The sequence below is a fragment of the Hemicordylus capensis genome, chromosome 5 (genome assembly GCF_027244095.1).
Source record: "Hemicordylus capensis ecotype Gifberg chromosome 5, rHemCap1.1.pri, whole genome shotgun sequence".
Classification (NCBI taxonomy): Eukaryota; Metazoa; Chordata; class Lepidosauria; order Squamata; family Cordylidae; genus Hemicordylus; species Hemicordylus capensis.
The window spans coordinates 128851766-128873733 of record NC_069661.1 but is presented as its reverse complement, the minus strand read 5'-3'; the positions used below and the strand labels follow the sequence as shown (position 1 = coordinate 128873733).

At 41.6% G+C, this 21968-nt stretch overlaps 1 protein-coding gene across 2 annotated transcripts in view; it reads left to right on the top strand.

Annotated features, from left to right (window-relative positions):
* The window catches only part of VWF (von Willebrand factor), a 262224-nt gene that overhangs the window by 118459 nt on the left and 121797 nt on the right, over positions 1–21968 (top strand). For both annotated transcript variants that reach the window (XM_053257896.1, XM_053257897.1), the window contains 5 exons: positions 1302–1463; positions 2734–2869; positions 13530–14854; positions 16219–16338; positions 19454–19597. In XM_053257896.1, the coding sequence (XP_053113871.1) occupies positions 1302–1463; positions 2734–2869; positions 13530–14854; positions 16219–16338; positions 19454–19597 (1887 nt within the window). The remainder of the gene's footprint in view (positions 1–1301; positions 1464–2733; positions 2870–13529; positions 14855–16218; positions 16339–19453; positions 19598–21968) is intronic.

Below are 21968 nucleotides of genomic sequence, written 5' to 3'. Positions count from 1 at the left end.
CATTGTCAGGTTTTGTGCGGCAGCGACCAGCATTCATCATCAGCCTTAGCATGACCCTTGGTGACTCAGGGTGGGCTCTACACTTGTTCACTCGACACTGACTCAATAGAAAGACTTACACTCCTCCTTTTTTCTTACTGCCCCTTATAGTCTGGTCGTTATCCAGTTTTTACTTAGGCTTTTATGCATTTTTGTCTTTTCATGTCTATTAATCTTTTTACACACACATGCACAGACATCTCTTTTATGCCGTTTCTGCACTTTTATGACTTTCATGCATTTTCAGGCTTTTATGCCCACATGCTTCTTGTGTACTTTCTATTATTTTTATTAGTAGTAGTATTTTTAATATTATTATGTACCTTACATAATATTATTAAGTACCGAACCACATGTAATCACCCTGTGTACTTTTAATCTACTCTTATTTCTAATATGTAATCACCCCTTATACTTTATGCTGGTCTATGACCGTAATAAAGATTGATTGATTGCTAAAATGTAAACACACACAAAGTTGACTTTTCTAACTAAAGGATTCTAGTTATAGAAATTGGCAGAGTAAAAGTAACTGCTTTTCAAGCTAGTCAAAGGTGACCAGTCCTTAGGAACACATTTGGCTCTCCTAAGAAAAGCTGACAGCCATTACCCAAATTGTCCTTCTGCCTTTATACCCCTTTCCCTCATCAGAAGGAACCCTTATGATATAGCCTGTTTACATGTTTGGTGATTGACTCTCGTCCAGCATACCCCTAACTGGCTGTCTTCGTTGTCCACAAGGTTGGTTCATGTTTTACATCATGTCCACTCCATTAATAACCATGCACGTCTTGTTTTGCTTCATGTTAGCTGTGTAATACTTGTGGGTTTTTGTTTTTCTGTGGCTCTGTGGAAATCCCCCAGTCCCAAACTACTGCACTGTAAGACTTAGACTTCCCAAGCAGTGATTACTTGACTGCAAATGCTGAGACATCTGTGCTTGGAAAAGCTTGTGACTAACAGTTCCAGTGAGCTGACAAAGGTCAAGCTAATCTCTTATCAATATTATCAGTGATCATATCTTTTTTTCATCAATAAGTTCTGCAAGAGTCTCAGGGGTTTTTTTTAAAAAAGTGGATGGCTTGCTAGCTGTCTGATTATATTAGACTGCGTGAGTACTGCATTTATTGTTTCCTTGTATTTTATTATATTTCGATTTTTGTAAGCTGCCTTGAGTTCTCTGGAAGATAGGCAGAGTATAATTTCTAAATAAAGGAATGGCATAAATATTCAGTTCTTATCTTTTTCTTCATATTGTGTAGCACAAAGCTGTGAACATCTGAATAAGGAGGAAGAAGACGGATACCAGTGTGAGTGGAGATACAACAGCTGTGGCCCTGCCTGCCCAAGGACTTGCCAGCACTTTAATCCATTGGCATGTCCTGTGGAGTGTGTTGAAGGATGCCACGTGCACTGCCCTACAGGCAAGTGTGTCCTGTCTGGTGTATACTGATCAGCAATGTCTTATTTTTCTCTCATCATCAGGAAAGAAAATAATTTATCACAATCACTTTTTGAAGTATGGAGAACTAAATGGTACTGGCTAAGATAATTAGCTGTGTTCCATGAGACTGTTGGTTCACCTCTCATGGGGGTGCCAGCCTGATATATCACCAGATAGAATAATCAGTAAATATTCAGGTCATGTGGACAATTGTGTGGTGGGTGCGTGGGATTCAAACAGGGGTCAGCGGGGTGGGGGAAGTAGCTTTGTGGGGAAGCCCACAGAGGTACCTTGAAAATTTTAAGGCACAGAGGGGTGTGGCAAATTGTGTTTACCAAGAAAGAAACGTTCACATCACAAAGCTGTGCTTTGGTGAGCAGTGATGGTGGCACAGCAGTAATGCTTCAAGTGCTGCCACTCTTTGCAGTGTCTGGCTCCTGCTGGCCACTATTTTATTGCCTTGAAAATGTGCTGGGGAATTTATTTATTTATTTTTGCATTTATATACCGCCTTTCGTTAAAAAGATAACCCCAAGGCGGGAATCCCCAGTGTTATATCATTCCATGGTGCATTCTGGGGGGATCTAATGTCAGCCATGAACTCATTCAGTGACTTTAGCCAAGCCAGTCCCCAGCAATCATCTACAGTATGCAGATCAAATATTGGCCTGCCTTGCAGGACCGTTGTAAGGATTGCTGTGATAATGTAAGTGAAGTGCTTGGAAAACTGAAAGTTCTGTACAAGCACTAAGCAATAGTATTTGTTTGTGGGGCTTCTCAATTTCAGCCCTCCTGAAGATTTTGGCCTACAACTCCCATAATCTCTGGCTATGGGCCACTATGACTGGGGACTGTGGGAGTTGTAGTCCAAAATCAGCTGAAGTTGAGCAGCCCTGCATTAGAGGGCCATGCTCTACACGAGTTAGATAATAACTTTATCACCTTTCCACCAGAACTAGCAAAATAGTAGGTCAATACTAGGTTGAAACAGTGGTGAGACTTAGCAGCAGCATTGGTGTCTGGGAATTTCAGTGACTAGCAGTTGGCTGGCCAGCAACTTTTTGAGGGCAATTGCCTGTGCCATGTGCCACTTTGGCCAGCAAGACTGGTCTTGTAAGCACTGAAGAGCTAATCACATTTTCAAGGGGAGAACAAATATTTAGATTCTTAGGCTGCTGCTATTGCTGCTTTTGTTTGTTTGTTTGTTTGTTTGTTTGTTTGAAAACTCAGTTTCCAATGTTGTGAAACAGGAAGAATACTTGATGAGCTGTCCCAATCTTGCATTGATATTGAAGAATGTCCTGTGTGTGAAGTAGAAGGTCGCAAGATATCCAATGGAGAAAGGATCATTTTGGACCCTGGAGATAAGGAGCTCTGCCAATCCTGGTAAAGTAGAGATTTTTGTGAGCAGGGGTGGGTGAACAGGGGTAGGTTTAAAGGTGGAAAGAAAAGATGTGTGATCAGGTAAATAATTTGTAGTACTGGATATTGGTGTTGCTTTTTAGGATAGTACAACTGCTTATTAAGAGTGTTGGCAAGAGTTTCTAGTAAAGAGGAAGGGAGCAATGCTATTGGTTTCAAGAGATCAAGAACACAAGAGTTCTTAGTACAGATGTTTTTCTGTACTAAGCCATCAGCAGACTAGAGAGTTGGTAGATTAGCCTTCTCTTATCTTTGGTTAGCAAATCGAATGCATGTTCCCTCCTGATCTTCCTTTAAAAGCATATCCTCCCCTCCCCGCACTATCATTACAGCTGAGGAAAATGTCAGCAACAACCTTAAATGTAGTAAATACTAACCAGGGGTCCAATTTAACCGAGTTTGGAAACAATAGTATAAAGAGGGTTTCAGATTCTGGATTAAGAAGAACCCTGGTTATTGCTAACTGCTGAACTTTCTCTTAATCATGGCTAAGCTGGAAAGGGGGAATTTGGTCCCAAAGCAGAGGAGCAAGCATGCATACCTGAGGCTAACTCTTGATTGTTAGCCACAAAAAGCCAGGTTGTTTACATTTGCACTGGCCAGTGACTTAAAATTTCAGATCTAGTGGTCTGGAAACAAACAAGTGGTCAAGCAAGCAGGAATCTAATAGTTGTTCAGGTTCTTCAAAAGCTAGCCATAGTCTGCAGCTTCATGGGACCATGACCAGCTGAAGCAATGACTGCTATGCTACTATTTGGTGATCTGCATTAGTGGCGCTGCAGTCCATCAGGGATGAGATCAGTACCTCCCTCCTGTAGATGTCTGCTTTGAAAATACTTGGGTTTTTGCAAGGGGAGGTAGGCACATTTTCTTTGGGGTCCCCAAGGGGCTCATGTTCTTTGCACACATCAGCCCTGTTACAGTTATGCCACTGGCCTGTGGTGCTGCAGCCTTGCCTTACCTTGACTTGTCTTGCTATACATTGTGGAACCCTGTCTGCAGGATGGGCCAGGATTGCTCCATTTGAGTAATCACAAAAGGGAAATGAAGTGTGGAGCTGGCTGAGGATGTTTTCCCAGAGCTTCATGGGACAAGTTTTGGTGTTGCATGATTTCATTTTTCTGCAGCTTGGATGTGGCACTGGATTGGCCTACTCCTCCTGAAGTCATTAAACATTTCTTTGTTTTTAATTGTTGGTTGATTTTTGTGAGCAGCAATGGTGTTCAGGCTGGATTAAATTTAGATTATGTCTTAGTCCATGTCTATATTATAAATGGTTAAAAGGGAATAATTTTTGTAAGTATCCAAAAAGTGGTAGATAAAACCCAATTCAGGATTTACGATCCCACCCCCCACCCCCAGAAAAAAACCCCTTATACAGTTAAAAAGTACTAAAGACAGATACTGTACCTGTAACTGATTTTTTCAGTTACAGGGAATTGTTCATGGAATCATGGACAGATCATGGGAATTGTTGTTTCAGAAAAATACATTTCCCATGAGCATACTCAGAAACATGATTTCTACTTCTACAGCTAGGTAGCACTAGTAACATGGTTTATTTTTTGTAGCCATTGCTTGCTCACAATGGTAAGCTTTGTTTTTGTTTAGAATAGAAAGGAGAGGGCAGGCAAGCCATTGCAGTTCATTTCAGGGGTCATTCCTGATATGGGTATGGGTTGGCTTTAAAAGGATTGCAAACTTTTTCCCCAGCTAGGTGGACTCAATATTGGAATTTTATTCATTTTAGTTTTCAAACTGTTCTGATGCTATATTTTAATATAAAATATATATTGAATGTATGTTTAAAATTTATCTTTTTAATCTTTGAGCCACTTAAAGGATCTTAGGACTGAAATATACACATTCTTAAATAATAAAAATAAAAATAATAGTCCTTGTAACATCACATTTGTAAAAACATATTTGTGTGTGTGGAAGAGCTGCTCCAGTGGCAGCAGTGGTGGGCATCTTGTTACCTGCTAGCTTCCCAGTAATCTGCTTCCTGAGGTGACTGCCTAACTCTCCTCAGGAAAGAACTGCCCCTGCTTCTGGGCATCTCAGAAGCATCTGATTGGCCTTTGTGGAAAACAGAATGCTGGACAAGATGCACCTTTTATCTGACCCACTCGGGCTGCATATGTGGTTGAATGATTCAAGATTCACAGCAAGCTTCAAATTCTTTTGGATACATACAAACAAACAAAACACAGCAACCTGAATGTAACCTCCTCATAACTAGAGGTACACTACAAATGCTCTGAAGAAATAGTTCTCCGAAACCTCTGACTATCTGTTTGGTGGCACGTGCCCAGATTTGATCCAGAAAAGGACACCCTGCACACAACTCCAAGTGCTGGAAGTAGAGTCATTGCCCACACAGCACTTTCCTTGCATGCCTGGGGCTTGATCAAGCGGAGGATCAATTGCCTTTCTGACTCTTGACTGCTCTTTTAAGACAGGGAGTGATTTTGCCAAAAATGTGGGCATTGCTAACCAAACCAATAAAATTAGACTATTTAAGCAACACATATTTTAGGAGATAAGTTGTCAGCCTAGATTCTGTACTATAATTTTCCAAATGCCTGCTAATAATTTATTGTGTGTGCCAATAGGCTGTGACCTGCTCCCATGCAATTCTGGAACATTATAAACATTTGCCTCACTAGGGATACATCATTGCGTGTAGCTGTCACCTAATTTAGATGCCTACACCATCTGTACAAACAATAAAAATGCACTTCTATAGCAAATATCCAAAGGAAATTGGAAGCTAGAAGAATGTCATCCACCAAATATTACATCAGGATTAAAATAATAAATTATAATAGTCCTTTAACTCAGCATATTAATTCCAAAAATTCCTAGCCACAATAACATTATGTCATTTTCAGTGATGTAAGTGGAATATGTGCCCCCCCCCCCACTCTGCACTCCCATAAAGCTATACAGGAAGTCTAAGCACAATCATTGTCAGATCCAGTTAACTTAAGCTGAGGATGAGGCAAGGCAAAGGAGATCCCTAGTCAGCATGAGCAGAATTTTCTAGTTGCTCAGATGCACAAGCAAGCTTGATACAGAAACTGAGTTTCTCAGATCTCCTTAACACTTCCTTCCTTTGACTAGAGCTGGGCAGTGCTATAAAGGCCTGCTGCAGGCTTGAGTCCTGATGCTGATTTCGACACAGAATAAATATTCTGTCAGAAAATGATACTGTATAATCTGCTGGGATTTGTGATTTGTCTGCACCTGCTCACTTTTACCACTGGTCATCTTCTGAAGCCTTTAAAGAGCGAGGCCACCCTTTAAGGCTTCTTTGGGCCCAGCAGATTTGTCTAAGTATCTTCCACAGTCACTAACCTGCCTTCCTTAGGCAAGAGGTTAAGCTGGTGGCAGTTACACAACCCCATACATTCCTGTTGATGTGGACTGATAAAATCAATTTCAATCTAACCTTCAGCCAGATTTTGGAATGGAGCCTGGCTTGGTCAATGGCTAATGACATATGCTTGCTGAGAGAGACACGGTCAATGCAACCTGGATTCTCCTGAACTCTCAGTGGCTTTTGAGACTATGTAACATGCTATCCTCCCAAATATCCAGTCCCTCTCAGAAGAATGCTGTTGAGCTCGGGATGTTTCAGCGCGGGATGAGGGGTACCTTTAAAAGGAGCCCGGCAGGTCCTACTTGCTCCTCCGGTGAGCCACCCCCCCACACACACGCCCCACACTGCCCCATCGTGGGGCACTATCATTCTTTAAATCTAACTTGAAGGCAGCAGCCACACTGCTGTCCACTTTAAACTGTCACGCTGCGCCACGGGGATGCTGCTCCCAGCAGCCCTCACACAGCATCAGCACACAAGTGGCAAATAGCATCAATGCACGCATTTTGTGACTAATTTGAATTAGTTCTCTGTACCAGTAAAGTTTTTCTTTGCACTCAAATGAGAGCTGAATAGGTGACTTGACTGTAATCTTGTTAGCAATTTTTAAAATGAACTCTAATCATGGAAGTTGTGACTTTTTCTGATGAAAAACAAAAATAATTATTTAAGCCTTTCACCCAGCATATTACGGTGCATCCAGCTAATTTGTGGCAGGATTGTTTATGCCAAATTTGATTTCATAAAGCCAATTATGACTTTATTTTGCACGAAGTCCACAAACAAACTCTTCAAAATATATAGTAGATATAAAGATGAGAGCGGGGAATGTTGTATTATGCTGAAATATGAAAAATGTATCATTATTTGGGTTTTTCCATGAATGTTTGTTAAAACATTTCATCCTGTCTGAAAATTATTAATAAAAAAGAAAGAGCAAAGTCATTGGAAAGAATACACAGTTTGTGCCTTTTTGTGCCTAAAAGAAGTTGGCTAACCTCTGGAGAGAACAGCAGACAGGTAATGCCCTAGCCTTGAAAATAATACATAAATGTATGAAATTTACTAGCCTGGATCTTTCTTCCCTGCCTGCCCACACATATGTATGTTACTACTTTCTGGCACATCAACAAAAGGAACCAACAATTTGCTAGTTTACTAGCTTTTTTGCCTGGAGGTAATTTTTATGTGCCAAGACTGACCAGGCAAGTGGTTGATTAGAAGCATGACATGAACCTAAGGCAGGTTGCAGGTGAGAAACTGCTGTTGAAATTTTCTTATTATTTGGCCCGCATTCTCCATGATGTTAGGAGGCATCTTAGGGTGCCAGGATACTAGCCATGCCGATGACTTACCATGCAGCCTATGCATGGAGAGGAAGATCAGAAAGCAATATTTGCTTCTCCCGTGTCCCCATGAAAGCCCTGTTTGCTACCAGAAATATGTCACTGAGGGCTGTGTGATACTGTAGACAACTGAGAATACTGTAGACAACTGAGAAATTTTGGGACTTAATTCACACCTCCATCATTGCTACAGTTTCACAAGATTTCCCAGCAAAATGTTGTTTACCTCTTTAGTCCAGTGTGCATGGAACTGGTTTGCATGGTTTGGTCTGAATTTGGATCGGACTGCAGTCAGTGAACCAGTTCGGTCAAACTGGCTGGCTGGTTCCGTACATCCAAACAAACCAGCTCTAACTGGTTCTCTAGTTCAAGCGCCTGTAAAGGTGAATCTGGTGAGGATTCCCCTTTGCCTCCAAAGGTAATAAAAGGTGGCAAGAGAGCGGTACAAAAGAGGTGCCTTTTAAAACTGAAAGAGGCGCTTATCAGCAGGCCTTTGTGGTGCTCCCCTGTCCTCTCAGCTGTGGTATTGGCACGCAACTGGCCTCTCCACATGCAGAGGCCTCACTGGCTTCTCCTTTACAGGAACTTGAACCAATGAACCGGTCTGCAGATGAACCAAGTTAGGTTCAGTTTGATTGCAGACTGGATCCCTTTCGCCAGGGCTAGTCCGTTCCATGATCAAATTTCTCAAACCAGGCTGGTTCACTGTGGACCAGTTTAGCACACCCTTAGTCCAAAGTATGTATTTTAGGGGACTTTAAAAATAACTCCCTCCACTAAAAAGCACTTTTATCACCCATGGAGATAAAAGCTATAGCTGACATATAGCTGACTCTAAAGACTGTAAACAACCAACAAAAACAGTATGAAGATAGAAAGTCAGCAGGGGAAGGGGCACTTCCCAGTGTATTGCACAGAGTGCCACATGTATGACTATTTGCCCTATGGGCAGAAGTCATGGGTGTGAGCTCGGTGCAAGGAGCTCCTGGCTCTCAGGGAACAAATTCGTTCCCTTGAGACCAGGGTGGTGGATCTGGAGAAGCTCAGAGAGATAGAGAGGCATGTGGACGGAACCTTCAGGGATGAGATAGAGGCATCCCACTCCAGGGCTGATAGCTCCTCTGCTGTCAGGGAGAATGAAGGTCTCAGTCAAAGAGGACATCAGTCTGAGGAAGAGGGAAATGCTCCTTTAGAAGGAACCCCTTCCATGGATGATGAGCCCATATCCTCTCGCACACGGGATACTCCTCTGGGCGGTGGGGGTCTCCTTGTAGTGGGTGATTTGATCATTAGAGGTATAGAGAGCTGGGTTTGTAACCCGTGTGTTGACCAAACGGTGACTTGCCTGCCTTGTGTTAAGGTTGCGGACATCACGCAGCATCTTGATAGGCTCTTAGGCAGTGCTGGGGAGGAGACAGCTGTCGTGGTGCACGTCGGCACCAACAATGTGGGAAAATGTAGTTGGGAGGTCCTGGAAGCCAAGCTGAGGCAGATAGGTAGCATATTGAAGTCCAGGACCCCCAAGGTAGCATTCTTAGAAATGCTACCTGTTCCACACACAGGTACAGTGAGACAGGCAGAGCTGAGGGGTTTCAATGTGTGGATGAGACGTTGGTGCCGGGAGGAGGGGTTTAGATTTGTTAGGCACTGGGATACATTTTGGGGAAAGCAAGGCCTGTACAAAAGGGATGGGCTGCTCTGGAACCAAGCTGTAAACAGACTGCTGGCGCTTAAAATAAAAAAGGTTGCAGAGCAGCTTTTAAAATGATGCCTGGGGAACAGCCGATGGGTGCTGGGCAGTATCCCGTTTGGCAAAAACCATCCTTTAAAGTGCAAGGGTGCAAAGAATTCAGATTAAACAGAAGGGGACAGAGCAGAACCGCATAAAGAGCAGACAGGAGCCTGTGCCATGCCAGCTGGTCAAAGAGTCAAAAGAAAGATAGCGTACATCAGGTGAGAGATTCAGCGTATAGGTGCTTATATGGGGTGAGATGGGTGAGCTGGAGTGCTTGGTTGCTAATGCAGAAATAGATATAGTGGGCATAACAGAAACATGGTAGAACAGTGAGAACCAGTGGGACACTATTATCCCTGGATTATAAACTCTATAGAAAAGACAGGGAGGGGCGCCTTGGAGGTGGAGTATCGCAGTATGTTAAAGAAGGGATAGAATCTAACAAACTAGAAAACCTAGGTGGACCAGAGTCCTCCACAGAAACCCTGTGGGTGACAATACAAGGCCTGAAAGGGAACATGCTACTGGGGACATGCTATCGCCCTCTGGATCAAAACACTGACAGTGACTAGGAATTGTGGCAGGAAATCAAGGAGGCGTCAAGGAGATGCAGGGCTGTAATAATGGGTGACTTCAATTACCCACAAATAGACTGGGTAAATTCACAGTCAGGTTATGACAAAGAGGTCAGATTTCTAGATATGCTAAATGACTGTGCCCTAGAACAGTTGGTCTTGGAACCAACCAGAGAGGAGGCGACCTTGGACTTAATTCTGAGTGGCACCCAGGGCCTGGTGCATGATGTCAGTGTCATTGACCCTTTAGGGAACAGTGACCATAGTGTGATCAAATTCAGCATACATGTGGGGAGAGAATTACCAAGGAAGTCTAACACAGACATTTTGAATTTCAGATGAGGAAACTTCTCCAAAATGAGGAGTATGGTAAAAAGAAAGCTGATAGGGAAAATCAGGAGAGTCACTTTGCTCCAGAGTGCATGGAGTTTACTCAAAACCACAATACTAGAAGCCCAGTTAGATTGTATACCCAAAAGGGGGAAAGGTACCATTAAGTCCAGGAGGATGCCAGCATGGCTAAAAGGTAATGTCAAGGAAGCCATAAAAGGGAAGAAGACTTCCTTCTGAAATTGGAAGGCCTGTCCAAATGAAGAGAACAGAAAGGAACACAAACTCTGGCAAAATAAATGCAAGATGACAATAAGAGAGGCAAAAAGAGAGTTTGAGGAACATTTAGCCAAAAATATCAAGGGGAATAACAAAAGCTTCTTTAAATACATTAGAAGCAAGAAACCTGCCAGGGAGGCGGTTGGACCATTAGCCAATGAAGAAGTGAAAGGAATTATTGAGGAGGATATGGAGGCTGCAGAGAAGCTAAATGAGTTCTTTGCATCCATCTTCACAGCAGAGGATACAGAACATTTACCTGTTCCTGAACCAGGCTTTTTAGGGATGGAGGCTAAAGAACTGAGTCAGATAGAAGTGACAAGAGAAGATGTTCTAAACTGTCTGGAAAAACTGAAAACTAACAAATCGCCAGAGCCGGATGGCATCCATCTAAGAGTCCTCAAAGAACTTAAATGTGAAATTGCCAACCTCCTTGCTAAAATATATAACTTATCCCTGAAATCGGACTCTGTACCATAGGACTGGAAAGTAGCAAATGTAACACCGATTATCAAAAAGGGATTCAGGGGTGATCCAGGAAATTACAGGCCGGTTAGCTTAACGTCCATTCCAGGCAAATTGATGGAAAGCATCCTCTAGGATAAAATTGTAAAGCATATAGAAGAACAGGCCCTGCTGGGAGTGAACCAGCATGGCTTCCGCAAAGGTAAATATTGCCTCACCAACCTTTTGGAGTTCTTTGAAAGTGTCAACAAGTGTGTGGATCAAGGTGATCCAGTTGACATAGTCTACCTGGACTTCCAAAAGGCTTTTGACAAAGTTCCACATCAAAGACTCCTGAGAAAACCTAGTGGTCATGGGATAAGGGGACAAGTACATGTGTGGATTGCTAACTGGTTGAAAGACAGGAAACAGAGGGTAGGTATAAATGGAGAGTTTTCACAATGGAGGGAAGTAAGAAGTGCCCCCCCCCCCGAGATCAGTACTGGGACCGGTGCTTTTTAATTTATTCATAAATGATCTAGAATGATCTTCATCCAGACCATTACTGCTTCCAGGCAAGCATTTAGGGAGGTTATGCCATCTCCTGATGATGTTGACATGGAGAAGTAGATCTGGGTGTCATCAGCATACTGATAACATCCCGCACCAGATCCCCTGATGATCTCTCCCAGCAGTTTCATGTAGATGTTAAAGAGCATCGGAGACAGTATGGAGCCCTGAGGGACGCCATACATAAGCTCAGATTTCAAAGAGCAACAGTCTCCAATCGACACCATCTGGAATCTGTCTGAGAGGTAGGAGTGGAACCACTGTAAAACAGTGCCTCCTATCCCCCACTCTTTCAGACATTCCAGAAGGACACTATGGTCAGACATATTCATATTAGTCTGAATGTCAGCCATTAATTTAGGCAGAAAGTCCATCTTGATTAAAAATATTCTCCCTCTCTAGCATATCCTACAAGCTTGTTGTCTCCTTAACTCTCTCTTTAAGTCTTCCTCTAATATTTCATAATTATTTTAAATCTGACCTACAGTTTTACAAATAATCTTGATTTCCAAATAGCATATTTCAAGAATCAATAATTTTTCAACTCAGTCTTATTAAATCTGTAACTCAATGTGTCACAATATGATATAACAAGATCCTAACAATTTCTAAAAGATTCTGATAGATTAGGTAAGGTTAGGACCACAGTATCAGTATATAGCAACATGTTAAATTATTTTCTGTCCATCTTCATACTGTGAATATTTTGCTTTGCTCTAATGGCTATAGCAAATGGTTCTGTTACCATCAATTTCTCAGACAGATAGCCTGCTATTTTCATCCTAGTTGATGGAAATATATCAAACAACTTTATTCAGTCAAAAAATGTTTATCCTGTGTCCAGGTTTTCCAAAATTGTTCATAAAAAATTATATACAAGATATTGGGGCCATTTACACAACCTACCGGGTGGGTGGGAGATCAATCAATGATCATTGTTTACTAGGTGGAAGCATAGATTATTCCCAATGCAACAAAATGAATGTATATTACATATATATGATACGTGTGTGTCAACAAGATTACAAGATTTTGCGATAAATCCTTGTTTCACAAATGCTTCATCAGAGATCATTATTTACATTCATTTTGTTGTACTGGGAATATATCATTCACATTGTGGAGAGCTGTTGTATTTTTTGTTATATAAATAGTTTACAGCCTGTTTATGTAGTGGTATTGCATTTTGTATCATTTATGGTAGTACCACACATAGATAGATAGATAGATAGATAGATAGATAGATAGGGTGGGAGCATAGAGCATGCTTTCACATGATCCTCACTGCTCCATGCAGTGTGGAGTAGGGTAATTCACTCTGACACCGGGATTTCATTGTCTCAGTCTCCAGGTATCCACTGGGTCTTGGTCTCCCAGGTATCCACTGGGACGGGTGCTCTAGGTGCCCATCTCTGTGTCAGCACAAACTGTAAGTAGCTCTTGCTGACATATGATCCTGGCAGCCAGGTTAAAGGTGTGTTGTCCCTAATCTCAACTAAGAGCCGGGCTTTGACACAGGTTTTGCATTGAGGCACTGTGTGGATTCCTGTGGTTCTCATGGGCACCCAAGCCCAGACTTGGCTACCTAAGCCTGGGCTTGTATGCTCATGAGAACAGCCTCACTGAGTGCCTTCCCGGCAGCAAAAAACCATAACATTAATTCCTGCTCCTTAGAATTATAAAGGTTGATAGTTTTATAATTTTAAGAAATTATTTATACTCATTAATAAATTCTGTCTGGTATATATATGTGTGTGTGTATATATATATATATATTTGTGTGTGTGTGTTCATGTAAAAACAGCAAGAACCGTTAAACAAAATATTGACATCATAATTTAGCAGTGATATAGGTCTACAAGAAGCTAGATGGGAGAGATCTCCTTACCTTCTTTTGGGATCAAAGAGGTTAAAGTTGATTTTTAACTTTATTTTTTAACTTTCTTGGTTGTTTCCCTAGCCATTGTGAAGGACGAAACTTGACATGCCATGCATGTGATCAAGGAGAGCCTAGTGTACTGACATCTACAATTATTGCTCCAGAAAAACAGTACTCTTGCAGCAAAATGATGGACCTTGCATTCTTAATTGATGGCTCAAATAAGCTTTCTGAGAGTGATTTTCAACTGTTGAAAGCTTTCATCATAGGCATGATAAGGAAACTCCACATCTCTCAAAAAAGAATTCGCTTGTCAATCCTGGTATATGGTTCTGGCTCACATATTTACCTTGCCCTCAAAGACAGGAAAACACCATCTGAAATTAGGAAGGCTGTCCAAGATATGGGATACACTGGTGAAGATTTTGCCTCTGTGCCAGAAGTACTTAAATATGTTGTATTCCATGTGTTTGCAAAGGCTCCAAGGACAAATGCTGCCCGAATTGCTGTGTTGCTTACAGCTAGCAAGGATCCTAAGGATTCTCAGGATCCTACAAGAATTAAAAAAGTTTTCCCATATTTGAAAAAGCAGAAAGTGATTGTAATACCAGTTGGACTTGGACCTCATATCAGCAATAAACAAATTGAACTAATTGAAAACCAGTCACCTGAGAATAAGGCCTTCATAATTAGCAGTGCTCTTGAATTGGGGGATGTCAGGGATGAAATAATGGACTACTTCTGTGGCCTTGTGCCTGAAGTAAGTACTACAACCCCAATCCCCACCACAACCCGTCCTACAATCATCTCAGCAGAAGTATACATAAATACCACGCTGCTTGGAGAAGCAAAAGCAAGGCCACTAGTATTTTCAGTTGACATTGTTTTTGTGGTTGAAGGCTCTGACAAAGTTGGCAAGGAGAATTTCAGTTTGATCAAAGAGTTCATTGCCCGTACCATAAGAGAAATGGATATAGGAATAGAAACCATTCATATTGCCATCATTCAGTACTCATTGACAGTTACTATGGAATATTCCTTCAGTGGAAGACAGTCCAAGGAAGACCTGATTAAGAAAGTGAGGGAGATCAAGTACCATGGAGGGAATGCCACCAACACTGGAGAGGCAGTCAGATTTGTCTCTGAGAAAGTATTTACCACAAGCAGTGGAGGGAGGAGGCAAGTACCACACTGGGTTTACATGGTGACTGCAAACCCTTCGACAGATACCATCACTCGTGTGCCCTCTGATATCAATTTCATCCCCTTTGGGATCACTGAAAATGTGAATATCCAAGAACTTGAATTAATAAGCCAGTCACAGGCTCCAATCCTCCTTCAAGGATATGACCAACTCATTACAGAAGGACCTGACTTAGTACTGAAAACATGTTGCTCAGCGGAAGGTACTGTCATTCTCTTGGGGGGGAAAGAAAGGTTTCTGTTTTTTGTATCTTCTTATGCATTTCTTGAGAACCACCTCTTACAATTTCTTCACATTTTCTCCTGTGAAAATTCTAGATGCACTAGACCAGGGATTCTCAACCTTGGGTCCCCAGATGTTGTTGGAATTCAGCTCCCATAATCCGCAACTAAAGGTCATTGGGGCTGGGGATTATGAGAATTGAAGTCCAACAACATCTGGAGACCCAAGGTTGAGAGTCCCTGCACTAGACTGTAGCATCCCTAATATGTATTAAGATTTACATTTTATCTTGAAGACAGAGAGTTCAAGGTGGTATGATACTGACAGAGATATTATTGCCTGCAGTGTGCACACTGCATACCCTTCTTTTTCCCGACTCATTGTTGTTTCTGGTCCAACAGGTTTTTGGTTTTTACATAACTTTAAAAAACCTGAAAAACCAATTTAATCAGGGATCTTTCAATGAAAATATCAGTAATAGCAGATCAGTTTCCATGAAATATAGTGTGTGCATCACTTCCTAACCTCCCCTGAAATGCTCAGCCATAGGGAAGTCACTTTTGTTCTTGGGTGTGCTCTATTGACATAAAGCATCTCCATCAATCATAAGTGTGGCTTCCTAATTGTTTATTGGGCCTGTGTGAACTTTTGGCCAAAGCTGAATACTCTGCATAGTTCCCCTGCCACCATGTAGAAGCAAAGGTTCCCATTGTGCAGTGTTGCACTTTGCCCAGTGCTGATGGGGCTCCTTTAAGGGAAATGGAGCCCACTTGAGCCCCTGCACCATCTGAAGGAGTACGCAAATTGCTGGGACATTAAGTCTTCCCAGTGGTTTCCCTGTAGAGCTCTTGAGAATGCTCCATTTCCCTTGAAGGGCCCTCCCAGCACTGGGGAAACTGCAGTACTGTGCAGAGGTCAGCACAGTCGGAAATGACTTTTGCATTGAGGATTTTTTGCGTAAGTGGCCCCCATTAAAAAAACAAAACAACCACCAGTGAAATCATTGTTATAAGGTGACAGCAAGACCCAACAGACTTGGTCAATATTCCACATGTAATGGAAATACATCCTATAGAGTATGCCCCCTAGAACCCTCCCCAGGATCTTCTGCAATGTTCAGGTGGTCTGTGAAAGATGTACATTCTTTTCTAGGCAAGTCAGCATGGAAAGAGTTCCCTACAGGTATAAGGTCTGAAAAGCACACACAGACTTTTCTACCTTTTCCCTAATCAGCATTTTTTAAAAAAGTATGGTCTTCTTTCTGAGGTGACATACTGCCATTTGGTAGTTGCTTAGTACAAACTTCTTGTAAGAATGACAAACTTTAAAAAATTTTATTCATAGAAACCTGCAGCAAGCCAATGGATGTGATATTTCTTCTGGACAGGAGCTCAAATGTTAGAGAACCACAGTTTGAGGAAATGAAAAACTTTGTGAAAGCATTTATTAACCACGCTGATGTTGGTGAGTTCATGCAATCCTTTTAAATTGTTGTTGTTGTTTTAGAGGTTTGAAGTCCATATTCATTGTATTTATCAGTATTTGAAGTACTGCTCTGAAAACCCCATAATGATTCTGGCAAAACCTTTAAGGAGGAATGTGTGTTTAATAACAAATCGACAAATGATCAAAATTCTGCACCCAGTTAATTAAAGTTCTGTGTTAGGAGAAGCGGAATGTGGTCATTATTAGTAGAATGGCAAAGACAGAGGCTCTGCTGTGCTGCTTTTGAACTTGCTGGATAATTTTCACAAAAAAGAGCATTCAGAAATAGCCTTCCCCACCTTGAAGGGTCCTGTGCATTTTACCACCTCAGGACTCTTCTGCCTTGTTTCTGTCCATTCTCCCTGTGTAGATTAGGCTTGCCATTATTTCACAGGTAGATGCACCTTAGCCACTATAAATAGTATAGACTACACAGAATAGAACTGTCAAAGCAATCTACCAATTAGAAACAGAGATAATGCTGAGGAGTAGTGGATGCTCTCCACAAAATGTTTTTCCCCATCCATTTACAGCAAAGTGTTTAGACAATACATTCATGGTATATTATGGCCCTATAGCTTCAACTAATTATTTTCAAAGGCCAACCTCTTAGCTTCCTTCTTGGTGAGGAACTGGGCTGGGTGAGAATATGGCTGACTTATGTCACAGGAAACCTGAGGCAAACCTGAGGCAAACATCAGGTTGGCCCCCTATGATGTCCAAATTTTTGGAACCATGGTTCTTGGACCCAGCTGTATTCCAGGACTCACTCCCAGCCTCTGCACGAACCCTCAGTTGCAAGTTTGGTTCACTTACCTATCGAGGGTTCGGAGGCTGCAGCATGTTATCTGATTTGGGCAAGAGGTTTACTCTCACCCAAACTGGAGTTAAAGGAGGAAGCTCCTCCCACTGCTCTAATTCAATTGGCTGGTGCAGCTTTCCTTCCTTGGTCAGAGGATGCCCACACAGCCAGTTCCGTCCCATTTGCAGTCTCCCAGACTGAAGATTGTCATCCTCTGGGAGCGCACCAGGGGAATCGAGGGAAACTGCAGGTCTGTTGAACCTGCAGTTACAAAGAATGTTCAAAGGCAACCAGTGTGTGCAAGGCAAGTACATGGTCATCTCTTTTGCAGATTTTATCTGGCCTGCTACTGACCCCTCTCCCCTGGTCTTGACAGGAATAGAAAACTAGCCTGGAAAGCAGACTGGAAGGTTTGTCCTAATAAAAACCAACCAACCAGGGCTTTCTAAGAGAAATCTTGCCCGTGTTCTGAATAACTTTGAAAATGCCAAGCAAGCCATCATTGACAACTTCAGAGCTTTTTATGAAACTAAATGCAAAGAAATGCAGATACTCTATCAGCATTCAATAAGATTTGCCCTACATGTATGACAATATCCTTGCTCTCCAATCTTGTTCTTTGCCACCCCTTTGCTTCCCCAAACAACTCGTGTTATAGAGTCACCCTTAATTTTATTTTCATTTCATTTCTTTCATTTCTTCTGAATAGTAGAGATAATATTATCTGGAAATGCAGGTGGTCCTCATTATCTGCAGTTTCAACAACCAAAGTTTCACATATCCACGGATGGGTCTTAGGGTTTCATTGGCCGCAATATTAAAAACAGATGATTTCTGGTTCCTGGGCCACTAGAAGTGACTTGAGGTGTCACTTGTAGTGGCATTTCCAGTGGGATTTCCTGCCTGGAGGTAGCATGGAGCCATTTTGTGGCTCGTGTATACAAAAAGGAAAAAAAAGAGCAAAAATGAGCAAAAAATCGGCCAATTTGGAGGTTTGGTGGTGGAGGGGCTTTGGATAGAGCAACTGCCGATCCATGGATAGAGTCCTATCCATCCCCAGCACAGCGTCCCTCCAGTGGTTGTTGCTGGTGTCTATCATGTTTCTTTTTTAGATTGTGTGCCCTTTGGGGACAGGAAGCCATCTTATGTATGTATGTATGTATGTATGTATGTATGTATGTATGTATGTATGTATGTTTATGCAAACCACTTTGGGAACTTTTTTTGAAAAGTGGTATACAAATAATCATCGTAGTTGTCGTAAAGCTGGAAAGTAAGGTACTATGTTGTACTACTTTTATTTCTGCTTCCTTCCCAAATTATTTTTGTTTGTTTTTAGCAATGTTTGTGTATGTAGGAACCTAACCCCCAGATTCCCAAAGAGTTATGGTTTCATCATTTGCGATTTCCATATTCACAATTATTTCTTGTTTACACAGTCAGACAGGTGTTATTGACTGGTTTGTTTTATCCAGACATCGAGTCCTCCCCAAGGACCTGGGATGGCTGAATTTTATCATCAATACTGTTGGTTATTATAGATACTGTCGCAAAATATAGGCTGTTCCCAGTAAAGTTGCTTTTTGTAATTGGCTGATGGTGATTTCTGTGGCCCCTATGGTGTTGAGGTGCTCTTCAAGGCCTTTTGGAATTGCACCTAGGGCGCCAATTACCACTGGGATTATTTTGGTCTTTTTCTGCCACAGCCTTTCAGTTTCAATTTGTAGATCTTTGTATTTGGTTATTTTTTCTGTTTCTTTTTCTTCTATTCTGCTATCCCCTGGTATTGCTATGTCGATTATTTTAACTTGTTTTTCTTTATTCTCGACTACAGTTATATCTGGTGTATTGTCTGTTTAACATTTATATCTCGCTCTTCCTCCAAGGAGCCCAGAGCGGTGTACTACATACTTGAGTTTCTCTTTCACAACAACCCTGTGAAGTAGGTTAGGCTGAGAGAGAAGTGACTGGCCCAGAGTCACACAGCTAGTTTCATGGCTGAATGGGGATTTGAACTCTGGTCTCCCCGATCCTAGTCCAGCACTCTAACCAGCGTGAATGGTCCCTGTGAATAACAAGGGCCTCCTGTATTAAGTTTTCTAATTCAATAATGCATAGACTTGTGAGAGGACTGCCTTCTCCAAAAGTAGTATCATTTTGAAGAAATTTCTTAAACATCTTGTTATAGACACAATCTGGCACGTTTGAGTCCCACTGTATGTTTGAAGAGCCATGTTTGAGTCCCACTCCCCCATTTAATGGTTTCCCCTTATCTTGTTGTTTTCTTTTCAGGCCATGCTACAACTCAGGTGGCAGTTCTTCAGTATGGAAAGGTGAACACTTTGGAAATTTCATTGAACACACCGCAAGTGAAAGAAACTCTTTTATCTAAATTGAGCTTAATTCCTCAAAGAGAAAAAGGACCCAGCAAACTTGGTAGGTGATTATCCAAACCGCGGTGAGGGGGCAGGGAGGGTTCTTTGCTGCTCAGTTCTAAAAAGTCTGCTTGAGATGACTGAACATGTATTTGTTTGTTTAACACATTTCTTCCTTTCCATTTGTCAAGGTGATTTATGACATGATTGATGAAAACCTAACAACAATTCTAAAAATAATTGCAATCTGAAATGGGCAGCCTTGTATGGAAGGAAGTGTTCCTTGACAAAAATTGGGACCTAGGTTTTAAAAAACATTAATTATGTCTAAATGCAAGTACTTACACAAATTATGGATAGCAGGTGCCATTTTCCTCTTGTGCAGCCAGCCTGGGTTAGGTTGCATGTGAGAACTGCTGGGATCGGGCCCAATCCTGGCAGGCTATTGTGACCTAGCCTGGCTGTTAGCTGAGGTTAAGGGTATGAGTGCTCCCTTACCCCCAGCTACCTGCTTGTGTGGGAGCATGGGGGGCTTCGAGGGATGCTTCCGCACACAGGGATGGGTCCCTAGAACACCCGTCTATTGGGGCATCCCCAAATGCACTGCACGTGTCACGTGCAGCATTGTGGGATTCACAGAGGTTGCAACAATGAGTCCCAGACTCAGATCAATCCGTCCTGCTCCACACTGCATGGATATGTGAACAGGCTTGTTTCTGAACCTGTTTGAAATCGAACCATTAAAAAAACAACCCATTTTAAAAACCCTTTTAAAAATTTACTCACCCGCCTCTGGTGGGCTTCTGTGAACCCACAGTGGGGGACCTCCGTTAATGCCCGAATTGAACAGCGGGGTCGGGGTGGTGGCAAAACCAAACATGCCTGGTCCTGTTCGAGTCCAGTCTGGACTCAAACTGAACCGGGCAACCTGGTTTTGTGCACACCCCTACTGATCATGTGGGAGTGCACTCTGCATTCCCACTGAGCTACCAATGATTATCTGGAGGGAAGGCAAGGTTTGGGAAGCCTTCTGAATGGCTGAATGTTGTATGAATGGCCCCATTGTATGGCCCCAGTGACACAGAAAGTGTTATTTTATCTTCAAATTGATTGAGCTTATTCATGAATACATGTAACAGATTAAAATTAATTGACCAGGATTTTTAAAATCTGCTTTGAAACCAATCAAATCTTGTTAAACTAGCAGAAGAACATCAAAAATAAGAAACAGCAGATTAATTATCAAACGCTTGCTTATAAATGTCTTAATTATGGTTAATGAAAACTATGGATTGCAAACTCACTCCAATCCATGGTTTTGCATCTTAGCTTGCAGCCAATTCTTAGGTATCCAGACCATAGTTAAAGGAAAATTAACTATGGTTAAGAATTATGTCAAAATGCGACTGAAACTCTGAATGCTGCAGTTCATCCTGTGCATTCATTTTATCCTGATGTCTGAAATCTTTGTGCATAAATGAGATTTCCATGTATTTGTAATCCAAAGATTTAAGGTGGAACAATCCTACTGTTCCCTAGCAAGAGAATACTGGATGTAGATAAGCATTATTATGAGAAGAAGGTTATAGCCTTCATTTTGATCTTCTTTTCTGCTTCTATAAGAGATGATGTACAACAACAAAAAAATAACTAATCTCTTTTAAAGTAATTTAGCTGGTTAATGACCAAAAATAAACTGCCTATTTAAAGTAATTGCTGCTAGAATATGAAGACAAACATACTAGTAATTGATAATCAAGACATAGGATACACTTTGATGTCTAACAAGTTATATATGTGCTAGTGGGAAAAGACAAGTTTTATTCATTTTTTGAAAGAAAATGACATAATAGTAAATATTAATGGCATGTGTTGCTTCTGTGTGCTTTGAAATAATAAAAGTTTTAATAATAAGAATAACTTGTTTAAAAATCAGATATGGATATGGGAGAGTGGAAAACCTCAAAAGCAGGGGTAGACACTGGGCAATGCAAGATTTCCCTATCTTCCTGTCAGTATTCTGCACTTCCAAAATCAGCATTGGGGAATAAATCCAGTTTCATCCACTATGATGTTTGCCATTGAGTTCCCCTGGCGTTTAAATGCTTTGCCTCTTTACTTGGTAACTGTGCAGCAAACAGCCTCAGAATGGTAGCTCCATTACCACACTAGCCCAGTATAGATGTAACACTGGTTCCCCTGTGAACGGTCTTTAACAAACTGGGAACAGTATTGTATTGTAATGTATTGGGAACATGTGCTCACTTCTCACTGGAAAAAAAATCCTTTCTTAATGCACTTCTCAGCACAGTTTCCAATCCTTGTTATATCAGGAACCCTGATTAATCTTAACTTCTGTGCTGACAAACTGCTTAATTTTGTTTTAGTGGAAAAGCAGGGCAATGTGTTTGAGGGAGAAGCGAGGCTGCAGG